The 12,686-nt window shown below is 33.2% G+C and overlaps 1 protein-coding gene across 5 annotated transcripts in view; it reads right to left on the bottom strand.

Moving 5' to 3' along the window:
* Window positions 1-12,686, bottom strand: part of METTL8 (methyltransferase 8, tRNA N3-cytidine) — a 118,613-nt gene that overhangs the window by 47,416 nt on the left and 58,511 nt on the right. For all 5 annotated transcript variants that reach the window (XM_074303136.1, XM_074303138.1, XM_074303140.1 and 2 more), the window contains one exon: window positions 775-866. In XM_074303136.1, coding sequence (XP_074159237.1) covers window positions 775-866 — 92 coding nt within the window. The remainder of the gene's footprint in view (window positions 1-774; window positions 867-12,686) is intronic.

Below are 12,686 nucleotides of genomic sequence, written 5' to 3'. Positions count from 1 at the left end.
AATGAGAGGAATCAGGAAATGGTTCGTGTAGGAGTTCATTTGAAGTAAGTTTTGGAAGAAGTTTGAGATTCTAATAAGTGGAGATGAGGAGGACATGCATTCCAGGAATGGGGCAGAGACTGTGTGCAAAGCAGAGGAGAAAGAAGAGGGAATACTGTGTAAAAGGCCTAATAGGTCAGCATAGCTGAATGTAAAATTTTTAAAATGAATACATAATTAGCTTTAAAAGGTAGATTGGAATAAGCTGTTGAAGGGCTTTAAATGCCAACCAGAGGACTTTATATTTTATCTGAGAAGCAATAAGAAAACAAGGGAGCTTCCTGAGCAGTGTGAGTAACAAGGGCATACCTGTGCTTTGGAATCTTCCACTTAAAAAATCTTATTTGAAATGAAGTATTAGCATGGGGAAAATTTCTAAACAATAATTGTTGACACCACATCTGAAACATGACTACTATGATGAACATAAACCCAGAATGAGCATTGCCATATCCTGATCTCTAAATATAAAGCAAGAGTCAGAAATGCTAGCTGCATATTAAATTTATAATTGAACTAGATGACCTTAGCCCTATTACCTTGGAGAACAGCAGAATTCTTCCAAAGGGAAATTTAGACAGCCTAGCAAAAGTGAATGAATACCTGAGACTCTTATCAGTAAGATCACAATCTGAGCAAAAAAGATCAAGGAATGGATTGAGTCTGTGAAATGATAAGGCAAAAAGGATTCACTTCATTATTTCTACATGCTTCCTAGAAACAAGTGGTTATTACCTTGGTCTTCCAGCTTCACTTTCACAGATGAGTTTTCGGTTGTTTTTTCTCTTGCTATTGCTTCCTCTTCTTCTGTCCATTCTATGTGGTCCCTGTAGAAAGATACACACAGAACACAACAGTGGGGGTGATTATTAAGGGGGTGTTTAGAACCTTTCATTCTAGTTTCTCGAAAAAAATGAACTACATTGTTTATTCTAATGTCAAATGAATACATTTTGGTGCAAGATGTTCCTTCTGACAGTCCCCAGTACATTCTGAAACTCCTACAGTTCTTCTGTTTTTCATTTCTTGCTTTATTCTCAGAACCAAAAGCCTCTAATAGCTCCCTGCTACTTTAATGTCCTACTCAACTCTCTGGCATCTGAGCAGAAGTATCCACAAGGTGTTTTACCCCCCTTTAATCTGAATTTCTTTGCCTTTTTGTTAATTTCTATTCAGGACATCCTATTCTGTAACAGTTTCCTTGCTCCTTTTCCCAGTATTCTAAATTTGGATGTCAATGTGATAAACTCTACACAAAATTTTTGCATTCAAGAAATTCTTGATAGTCTATGTTTGTCTGAACAGCTTTATTTTTCTATAAACTGATTCATTTAGATGCAAATGATAGGCTGCATGACATGACAAAAGAAAATGTCACCTTTATAAAGAAATGAATTTTCCTAGAGGTATTTTTAGCTATAGAATTTGCTATTCCAGAATGGGAGGTATTGGTTTCCTATTTTCTTGTTAGAAAGAGTTTTACTTTTTTAGAACAGGTGAAAGTTTTATATGAAAACATTTTATTAAATATTTACTTTTTCCTTTGCACAGGTAGGATTAGAAATAATTGAAGAAATCTCCTACAATGAACCATCTGAGGTTGCTTCCAGCTTTAGGCTTAAAATCTTATGGTTTTTCTAAATAATAAAATGGTTTTTCAGAACAATAAGAATAAAAGTTGAGAATTTAAAATCTACCCAGTTTATAGGTAACTTGTGAATAGTAACCAAATAGGAACTAAGAAATCCCAAAGTTAATGCCAAACTTATACTCTGAGCCCTTGATTAATGAGAAACAGATAAACACACTGGTTGTCTAGGTGCAATGTCACATTATCAACAGTTATTTATTGAACAGCTGCTGTGTGCAGGTTGGTCTCATGTCCCGGGGGAAAAGATCAGCATTACATATGAACTCTAACCTACAGAGATTTACATTCTATTGGAAAGAAAAAAAGCTAATGCTAATAAGTGCTAAGATAATAATTATTTTAGAAATTGGAAGGAAGTAGTGCTCATTAAGGTTGGAATGATCAGAAATGACCATGCAAAAAGCAATACTAGAGTTGAGAGTAAGGGGAGAGGGGGAAGATAATCTATGTGATGGATCATTTAAAAAAAAAAAAAAAAGTACATAAGGTTTCCTTGAACTTGTCTTCTTAAGTTGCCATATTTTTCCAGAAACACTAGACCTGGAATATGCAGGAGGTCCTAAAAGTGTCAAGAATGAAGCCACTGCCTTGTTTTTTCTGGTTAATAGTAATAAAAATTAGAAAAGAAACAGATAACATGGGAAAACTTTTTAGAACAAGTTTCTCTGATGAAAGTTTCATTTCTAAGATATACCAGTAATTGATTCCTATTTATAAGGGTAAAAGCCATTCCCTAACACATAAATGGTCAAAGGATATGAATAGACAGTTTTCAAAGGAAGACATCTAAGCTATCAGTAATTATATGAAAAACTACTCTAAAACATTCATAATTAAAGAAATGCAAATGAAAATAAATTTAAGGTTACTTTAAATCTCAATTTTACCAGACAGGCAAAGTTGACAAAAGAGGAAAATGGTAAATATTGAAGGGGGTATGGGAAAACAATGTATTGCTGATTGAGCTATGAATTAGTCCAGAAATTCTGGAAAGCAATTTGGAACAATGCCCAGAAAGTTATCAAACTGTGCATACCCTTTGACCCAACTGTAACACTCACAGGTCTATTCCCCCAAGAAATCTGAGAATGAGGAAAAGTCTCTATATGTACAAATAAATTTTCTTTGCAATGTTTGTAAGTACTACTCAAATTTGAAACATTGGGATTTAGGTTGATATCTAATCTAATTTTTTTCTTGCTTTTTTCTCATGGTAGCAAAAAAGGAAATTAAGAGACTGATAATCTATTGGGAAATGGCTAAATACAGGAAAAGAATGAATTATTACAGTGCCATGAGAAATAATGAAAAAGACATCTTTAGACATGGGAACAATGGGAAGACCCTTAGAAACTGATGCAAAGTAAAGTGAGTAATAGCAAGAGAACAGTTTATCATATAATAACACATCAGAGGAGGGAAAATATTTGAAATATTTTTAATTCTTATCAGCACAATGAAAAATTTTTATCAGCACAATAATAAACTTCTTTGAGGGAAAGTGAACCATACGACTCATCTCCTGACAGGGAAAAGATGAATTTAAAATGCAAAAACCAAAATTTATTTTCAGATATGGCTGATGTAAGTGTATGTTTTGCTGGGCATTATTATAAGGTATTTTGCTGGGCATTATTATAAGGTATATGTTGAAGGATATATCAATTCAATTAGGGTTGGGGTTAGTGGGAAGTACCTGATTTTAAAAAGTACTTGATATTTAAAAATAAAAATAATAATTTTCAGAAAGAAAATTAAATATAGAAGGAGTAATATATGAGGCTGTGAGAACCTGGATGATTATAACAATGATGATTCCAGTAGAAGATCAACAGCTTGGAAAGAAAACTTTCTTCTAAAAGGGAAAAAGAATTTTGTAGTGCCTACAGGGAATAAAAAAGAGACCTCTTTGACTAAAGCAGAGGAATTTCAGTAGAAGAGTGATAGGAGATAAGATGGGAATGCTTATCATGAATTGCCAGAAACACCAGGTTGAGCAGATAGGATGCTTTTGCCAGGACTGTTGCTGGAGTATGAAAAGTTAACATTTATAAAAGATATTTTAAGAATAAGCAATCCAGCCTGGATGTGTAGGATGGATAATGAGTAGTTTAGAAGTGGGGGGGGGGTTGGTTAGTGATATAATATAACAAACAGCTCAGAAAAGGGGTAGAGAGAGCATGGCAGTAGAAAGAAATGGATACATCTGCAAGAGATAGACAAAATCAAAATTAACAGGACTAAATAACTGACAAGCAGTAAGAATGGTGGACAAATTTATGGTCTTGGAGACAAAAAGACATGAAATCAAGTTTTCAAGTAATTTTTACCTCTCAGAAACCTAGGTAACTTCATAAATCTGCATTAGTAAAATGAGTTTTGACACTGGGATTTTCTACCATTGAAAACCCCCGACGGATCTAGAATAACAACAAAAAAGGGACCTCCCAGATGTGTATGTGGGGTTGGAGAGGAGACATAATGTCAATCTAAATCCAATGTTTTAAATCTGAGTAGTACTGATGAAATTAATGAGATATAATAGGCAATTGATTTTTTGGGGGGAGGTTGGGAATATGAATTTGGTACAATTGAGGACATGCTATTCAATTAGATGTGAATAGGTAGCTAGATCCCAGAAACCTTCAGTGTTGTGTGTATTATGTGACACATATATTTTGAGTTAATTTATCTTTAAAGAAGCAGGGAGATATATAGAGTAAAGTTAAAAGGTTGGAGCAGAATCTATTATGCTTCAGGTGAAGCCAAAAAAGCAGGGGTAGCCACCCTTATCTCAGACCAAGCAAAAGCAGAAATTGATCTAATTAAAAGAGATAAGGAAGTTTCGAAACTATATTCTGCTAAAAGGTAGCATAGACAATGAAGCCATATCAATACTAAAGACATGCACCAAGTGGTATAGCATCTAACTTCCTAAAGAAGAACTTCAACATAGAGAAGATCTAATCCAGTTCCAATTGATCAATGATGGACAGAATCAGCTACACCCAGAGAAAGAACACTGGGAAATGAGTGTAAACTATTAGCATTTTTTGTTTTTCTCCCCAGATTATTTTTAACCTTCTGAATTCAATTCTTCCTTTGCAACAACAACAATAACAAAATTCGGTTCTGCACATATATATTGTACCTAGGATATACTATAACATATTTAATATGTATGAGAATGCCTGCCATCTAGGGGAGGGGGTGGAGGGAAGGAGGGGAAAAATTCAGAACAGAAGGGAGTACAAGGGATAATGTTGTAAAAAATTACCTATGCAATATGTACTGTCAAAAAAAGTTATAATTATAAAATTAATTTAAAAATTTTTAAAAATATATATCTTTAAAGAGTAAAGAATTCCAATTAGACTTGGGATGGAAAATGCCGTCTGCACCCAGAAAAACAACAATGAAGACCGAATATGGATTGAAGTACAGTATTTTTACCTTTTCTTGTTTGTTTTTTTCTTTCTTATGATTTTTCCCCCTTTGGTCTGATTTATGACAAATATGGAAATGTGTTTAAAAGAATTGCACATATTTAACTTATATCAGATTACTTGCTGTCTTGAGGAGGGGGAGAGGTAAGAGAGGAAGGGAGAAAAAACTGGAAAACAAAAATCTTACAAAAATGAGTGCTGTAAAACTATCTTTACATGTATTTGGAAAAATAAAACACTACTGACAAAAATTTTAAGAATAGCAAATTTACTGATTTCTTTTCAGAATGATTATAATAAAGTCTTTCCCAACTTCATAAAAAAAAAAAAAAAAAGGGTTTTAACTCTTATAACATAATCATTAGAATTTCAAATGAAACTGAATTATCACAGACCAAATAATGACAAAACAGCTCTGACATTTGGTTTTCATGAGTGGGGTAATGTATTTTTTGTACTTAATTCATGGCATGTGAACAGACATGTGGAACTTAAAGAGACAGCAGCTACGATGGAAGTCAATTTTTAAAAATAATTTTAGTTAGGACAGTAAAGATACAAAAGTCTCAGTTATTATTCTGGACTTATTCTAGAAAACTAGGTCTCACTAAGCTATGAACCAAGTTTCTAATCTAGAAATATCTTCAATGTAAAGGAATGAGGGCAAAATGAACAGTTTCCCTGTAAAGAAACAAGCTGTGAGGCAATACTAGTACTTATGTTTCTTTGGCTTTCAGCATTTGCTTTAATGTTAGTTTAACTCCCTTCTCCCAAAGCATTTAATAGATTTAGTTAGTTCTTTAAATTGAATTAACTTGCTTACAGTGTATTTTATGTTGCTTCATTTTCTTAACTGCTATGTGAGGGGGGATGTTGCAGACAAAACTCCTGCAAAATGGCTTTTTTTTCATTGTATGGTTTTGGGTACCAACATGGAATATATTTATATATATAAGACATCCCTTCCTACTGCATATTTGTAAGAACTTCCAATTGGTTTAGAGGCTTTATGGTAGTGAGTAATAGTATAATATTCTGGTTCATTTATACTTAAAAGCCAAGAATCTCTGATAAGAACCTTTAACTTTTCTCTAAGGAATAAATGCAATTACAGAAAAAGATCCTGTTCACGAAGTTCGTTTAGTTAATTTGGTTGTTGGAAACTGAATATGAATTTTTTGTTTCTTTGTTTGTTGTTTTGAGATCAGTTCTAGGTAGATAGAGTCCTTCATTACCTCTTAAACCACTTCTATGATAGCTTCTTTTATTTTATAGTAATTTAGCTCTTTTTAGAACATTTCTAATCTCATCACTATACTGAAAAGCATTTTTTCATAAAAACTTTGTTCAATGTGGATAGATTTTCTTCCCCTCTTTATCTTAACCTACCCAAAAATGTAATTTTATTGGGTATACATAACTCCTAGGGAGAAAATTCTCCCTGCTAATAGAGACTGGCAACTATTCTCCATCTTATTAAATGTTTTACATGATTGCACATATGTAACCTATATCAAATTGTTTACTGTCTTGGGAAGGGGAAGGAAGGGAAAAAATTTGGAACTAAATTTTTTTTAATGAATTTTAGAATTTGTTCTTATTGAAAAAAATATTAAAAAGAAAAGAAACAAAAAAAAAAAAAAAAAAAAAAAAAAAAGAGTTTCCCAGACTCTGAAAGCTTAAGCAATCTGCCCAGGATCATACAGCCAGTATGTATCAGAAATAGTACTTAAATCCACATCTTCCCTGAATCTGAGACTTGTTATTTTTTTTTTTTTTTGCTTAGGCAAATGGGGTTTAGTGACTTGCCCAGGGTTACACAGCTAGGAGTATTAAGTGTCTGAGGTCACATTTGAACTCAGGTCCTCTTAACTTCAGGGCTGGCTCTATTTACTTCACCACCTTGCTGCCCCAACTTGCTCTGTCTTTAATGTTCCAGGCTGTGTTTATATGGCTATAACTATGCACTCTTAATACTTAAACCGATCTACGTTCTCACGGATTTGGAAGTTCTCTCTAGCAATGCAGATCAAACCATGGCTGCCAATCCTGTAGTTCTGATCCATGTTCTCCCAAAAGTTTGCCACAGGAAGTGGCACATACCCATTCAGGGTACTAGGGCCTCTCATACAAGAATACCACTAGAGTTCTCTGTATACCTGACATCGTTCCCTCTTGCCATTTAACCAACTATCTTTGCTTTCTCTCATACAATCCCTTAATGATTGATTTTCTTTGTTCTCTCCTTTCAAGTTCCTTATAGTTCTATTTTATAGCCTACTCACATTCACTCAAAGCCTTTCTATTGTCTTGTCTATGGATCTTGAATTCTTTCAAGGCTAATTGTGTTCCAGGTCTCTTATTCATACAGCAACAAAGGTATAAAATTCATATTTACAAAATGGTCTATGGTCATCATGAGAAAGTTGGGGTCAATTGAAGCACTTTGCAAGTTCCCAAAGCAGTCCAGCCTGATCTCCTCCTTTTAAATTTTGGGTCTGCTGTCTGTTTATCTATTTTGTTTATCTCAGATATATATGGGTTTTCAACCTCAGAGGTCCAGGAACTTTTTTAAAATGAATCTGTTGAATACTGAATATCAATATAATGGATTTCCTTTTTAATCCTATGTACATCATTTTATGCCATTAAAACATTCTGACCAGTGAGTAGACTTCACTAGTAAGGGAAATTATTTTTCAATTAATAAATAATTATTAAATTAGGAATAAGGTTTTTTTTTTCCCTATTTATTTCTTTATTCAAGGATTAGCACCTATGAGTCATAGAGTCAATCTCTGAAGAACGAAGTTGATAGTTGAAATTGCCCAAATTCTCCAGCAAGAAGTTCCTCGATTTTGGATGGGACCCCATGCAATAAAGAAAGCTTATTTCTGTTGAGTGTTAACAGAAACTAATCTAGGTGAATTCCAGTCCCAAAGCATGAAGTCTATGCCCTTGTACGCCACCATTGGAGCCTAGGGCAAATCAGCTCATGAAGACCACTCAACCAGAGTGGTTTAGATAGAGATAGATTCTTCTGTTCAGATTGCTGAAGGAGGGAGTTTCATGATCAAGCCATATTCTTAGCAGAAGGAACTGAAGACTTAGCTAATCTTCTCATTAATATACCCATCCCCTTATCAATTGTTTACCAGTCAGGGGCACCTCCTTTTCAAAAGGTATTCAAGCATTCGGTGATCTTCATGTTTTTTTCTTTGGTGACTGAAAGACCACTGACCATCATTTATTATCTGCTAGTCTAATTAACAAATTGTTTATTAATTACTCAAAAGCTGTCTCTCAGGTTTTTAATTCATCTCACTAGACTGCCAAAGGACATATATAAAAGGCAAGAACCCCTGATCTATAAGGTGTCCATTTAGATATATGCCAAAATCTGAGAAATAGGCATTCTTCTTCTATTTGAGCTTTCCCGTATGGATGGAAATGCCTAACTCCTTTGAATTTAATATAGATAGAGCCTAATTAGTGCGAATAATGAGTAGCTAGCTGGTCACACTAATTCAAATTCACACTGCATATTTCCAATGGGCTGGAACCAATTGTCATAATTTACATAATTATAATTTCAATAGTGCAAATCTGAAGACATGCAACTACTTCAAAGGATTCATTACTTGTATTAATCGGTACCCAATTATACCTAAATACAGTTCTAGTACATGGAAATCTGCTGGGTGAAGAAGAGGAGGCAATATTATTCTTAGACAACTCCAGAAGGATTTATTATTGTAATCCATGAGATGTCCAAATTTCTTTTAATCAATTTACATGTCTACAAGTATTTGTTTAGTACCTACTATGTACTAGGCACCATACTAAGCATTTATTATTACTATCTTACTTGATTATTACAACAACCCTGGAAGGAGGATTTTATTATTATACCCACTTTAAAGGTGAGGAAATACAGGCCGAAAGAGGTTAAATGACTTTTTAGGGTCATAAAGCTAGTAAGTATCTAAAGCTGGATTTGAACTCAGATCAAACTGATTCTTGGTATAATTATCTAACTATTATTTCATTTGGTTGCCTCTAATAGGGAAGAAAACATGCAAACAAATATATATAAAAGATAATTAGAAGTAATCAGCAAAGGGACGATACTAGCATTCCTACAGACATGTATTCAGAGGCTCTGGGTTCAAATTTCCCCTGGCCACTTACTACCTATGTGACCTTGAGCAAATCATTTCCAGGGGAAAAGGGAAAAGCAGAAAGGACAAATCATTTAACTTCTCTGGGATTCAATTCTGTAAAACGAAGTTGGATTAGAGGACCACAAAAGTCTCTTCCCCCACCAAATTCATGATATTAAGATTCAATAATGAACTATGTCAAAAGGGCTGATGAAACAGTATAGTATAACACTAACATTTATACTGAGAAATCCTGCCAGATCTGAAATTTTTAATAACTGCTGACTTAAATAATTTTGGCATTTTTTTTTAAAGCCCAGAGCATTAAAGGAGAAATGAGTAAGAACAAATAAATCTAGCTATGAAGAAACTTAAAGCTATGTTTTTTGGTTGTGTTTCCCCAAAAAAATCATATATTTTATTTTCAAAATCAGAGCAGTGAAAAATGTATACTTGTATGAATTAATATTTATCGTGAGGGCAAAGATTGCCTTACTTCTGTTTTTAAATCCTTAGTACCCAGCAAAGTGCTTGTGATCGGGTAGATGTTTAGTGCCTATTAGCTTAATTGGCTTGAACTGAATTGAATCTTGATGACAAGAGATCACAAAGTTGTAATAGACACAAAACATTTATTATTAGACATGTGAATGTCAGTATGATTATTTGTGACAGAAAAGAGAAAAAGCCATGCATGATCTGGCATTTATCATGATTTTATGAGAGCAAATTTCAAGAAATTCAGTAAAAGGATAAGTAGGATGCAATGGCTTTAATATTACAACCAGGCCTTGAGAGCAAGAGGGATAGGAAGTTCTTAATTATGAAAATTTGATGACACAAATAAAATTATTTCACTGAGAATGACAAAGGGGAGTTTTTTTTAAAGAGACTGATGGGGTAGGCCAGGGGCCTTGCATGTCATATAGAAAGTAGAGTTAGTAACTGAAGATGGACAGAAGAACATAGAAAAAAACCTCTAAGATGAAAAAAAATGCCAAATAACCTGAAAGTGGCAACAAATTCTAAAAACAACTAAAAGGCTTTTTGAAATAATGCTGAGGGCCAGTGGCAGATCAAAGAACATACAAGTTGGATACAACATAATTCAAGTCAATTCAATTTGACACATAGCAATAGATGGTGATAATAAAGATGAAGTTATCAACTTCTTTGTTAATGTTCATTTGTTTCAGTTGTGTCCAACTCTTCATGAGGCCATTTGAGATTTTTGTGGCAAAGATACCCTTTATTTGCTTCTATTATCTGTCAAGGAGTGGCAGTTCTGTGGTAGAAGACAACACCACTGGTTAGTAGGGAGTCGAAACTCAAGATAAGTGAAGAAACATTTTTGGTATTTTTGAGATTTCATCAAAAAATTTAATAGATCTATCATGCTGTGTTTGTGGATGAAATGCACTGATAAGGGCTGAAAGTTGATAAATGTGTTTAAAACTGACTGAATGACTTAAATGAAAGAGTGCTAGTTATCAATGCATCAAAATCAAGATGTCATTTATATTAAAAAGTTTGTTTCAAAACTTGTTCTATCCTGGTGTATTTTATAAGTATATATATATATATATTATATACATATGCATATTTCATACATAAGTAGAAAATAAAGTAAATTTTTGTACTATAAATTAAATAATCATATCTTTGAATTTTAAAAAGCATGTATAATTAAGTAGGCTACTACTATATTCTAAATTACCCAAATTTTTATCATGTCACACTACCCTAATGAAATAGTGGCAATAATTGTGTCTTATTGCAGAGGTGAAGGCAAAGCACCTCAATGACATTATTACAACTCATAAAATTAACGTTTTTCCAGCAATGAAAATGCCAAGATAGGAATATTGGCATTAATTAATTAATTGAATTATTTTCACTCTAATTTTTTTAGGGGTTGGTAAAAATGGGGAATCAAAAGGACACCCAGTACAATATAAGCACAAATAACATTTAACATATAATTGTGTTTTTTTGTTAAGACCTTTGAAAATATGATCATTACAAACCAATGACTATGCCAGAATAGTTTTTCGTCAAGCGTGGGCATATCTTTACTATTTAAACTAAACAAAAATGTATATTATACCAATACTTTTTGTTTTTAAAATGTCTAGATGGCCACCATGCATTCCTCCCCTATTCTCACTTAGAAAAACATCTCTTGTAACTATCTTTATATTCTATAGAAATTATAAGTTTTTTTAATGAGGCAAAATTAAAAAAAAAAAAAACTAACAAAACTGATCAATAAACTTTTTAAGATCTAAAATCATTTGCAATGTTCCATAACCACCAACTTTAATCTCTAAAAATAATTGGGCAGGAAAGAAAATGTTTTTTTATCTCTCTTCTTTGAAAGTCAAGCTTATTATAATTATTTTATAATCTTGCAACATTCGTTTCAATTGTTTTGTGATGGTTGTTCATTCCATTTACGTTGTTGTAGTCATTGTGACTGCTGTTTCCCTGGCTGTGTTTATTTTATTTTTCATTAGTTGACATTCTATAACATTCATGTACCATAATTTATTTAGCCATTATCCAACTGATAGATACTTAATTTGCTCAGGATTTTTTTTTTTGGGGGGGGGGGGGCAGCAATGCCATAAATATTTCAGTGTAATATGGACTCTTTCTTTTTGTCAGTATATCCTTAGAGTATGCTTAACTATGGATTATCTATGGAAATTTTAGGCACTTTATTTATGCAATTCCAAACTGCTTTTCAGAATGGTTGTAATAATTAAGAACTCCTCCAACATTAACTATTCCCAAGCTTTGTCATCTTTGTCACTTTGCTGGGTATGATGTGAAACCTTAAAATTGTTCTGGTTTTATTTCTTTTATTACTAATGATTCAGAACATTCTTTCATATAGCTGTTAAGAATTTTGAGAATTCTTTGGAGAATTATTATTCTTGTCTTGTGACCATTTATCTACTGGAGAATGACTTTGGTCTTATATGATTGTATTAGTTGTCTATAAGTCTTAAAAACCTAATCTTTATCACAGATAAGGAAGACTGTTGTTGCTCGGTTGTTTCAGTTACGTCTCTTCGTGACCTCATTTGGGGTTTCATTGGATACTGGAAGATACTGGAGTGGTTTGCAAATTCCTTCTTCAGATCATTGTACAGATGTGGAAATTGAAGCAAATAGCGTTGTTAAATGACTTAATTAACTAGAGTTACACAACTAGTAAGTATCTGAGGCTCAATTTGAACTCATGAAAAGGAGACTTCCAGATTCCAAGTCCAGTGCTCTTTGTACTGTGACAATTTGCTCCCCAAGCAATATTAGAGCAGGATTTGGTAAGATTTTTCCTCTAATTTATTGCTTTCCTTGATTATACTAGTTGCATTAATT

The sequence above is a fragment of the Sminthopsis crassicaudata genome, chromosome 3, assembly GCF_048593235.1.
Source record: "Sminthopsis crassicaudata isolate SCR6 chromosome 3, ASM4859323v1, whole genome shotgun sequence".
Classification (NCBI taxonomy): Eukaryota; Metazoa; Chordata; class Mammalia; order Dasyuromorphia; family Dasyuridae; genus Sminthopsis; species Sminthopsis crassicaudata.
This window is presented reverse-complemented; position numbering and strand designations above follow the sequence as displayed.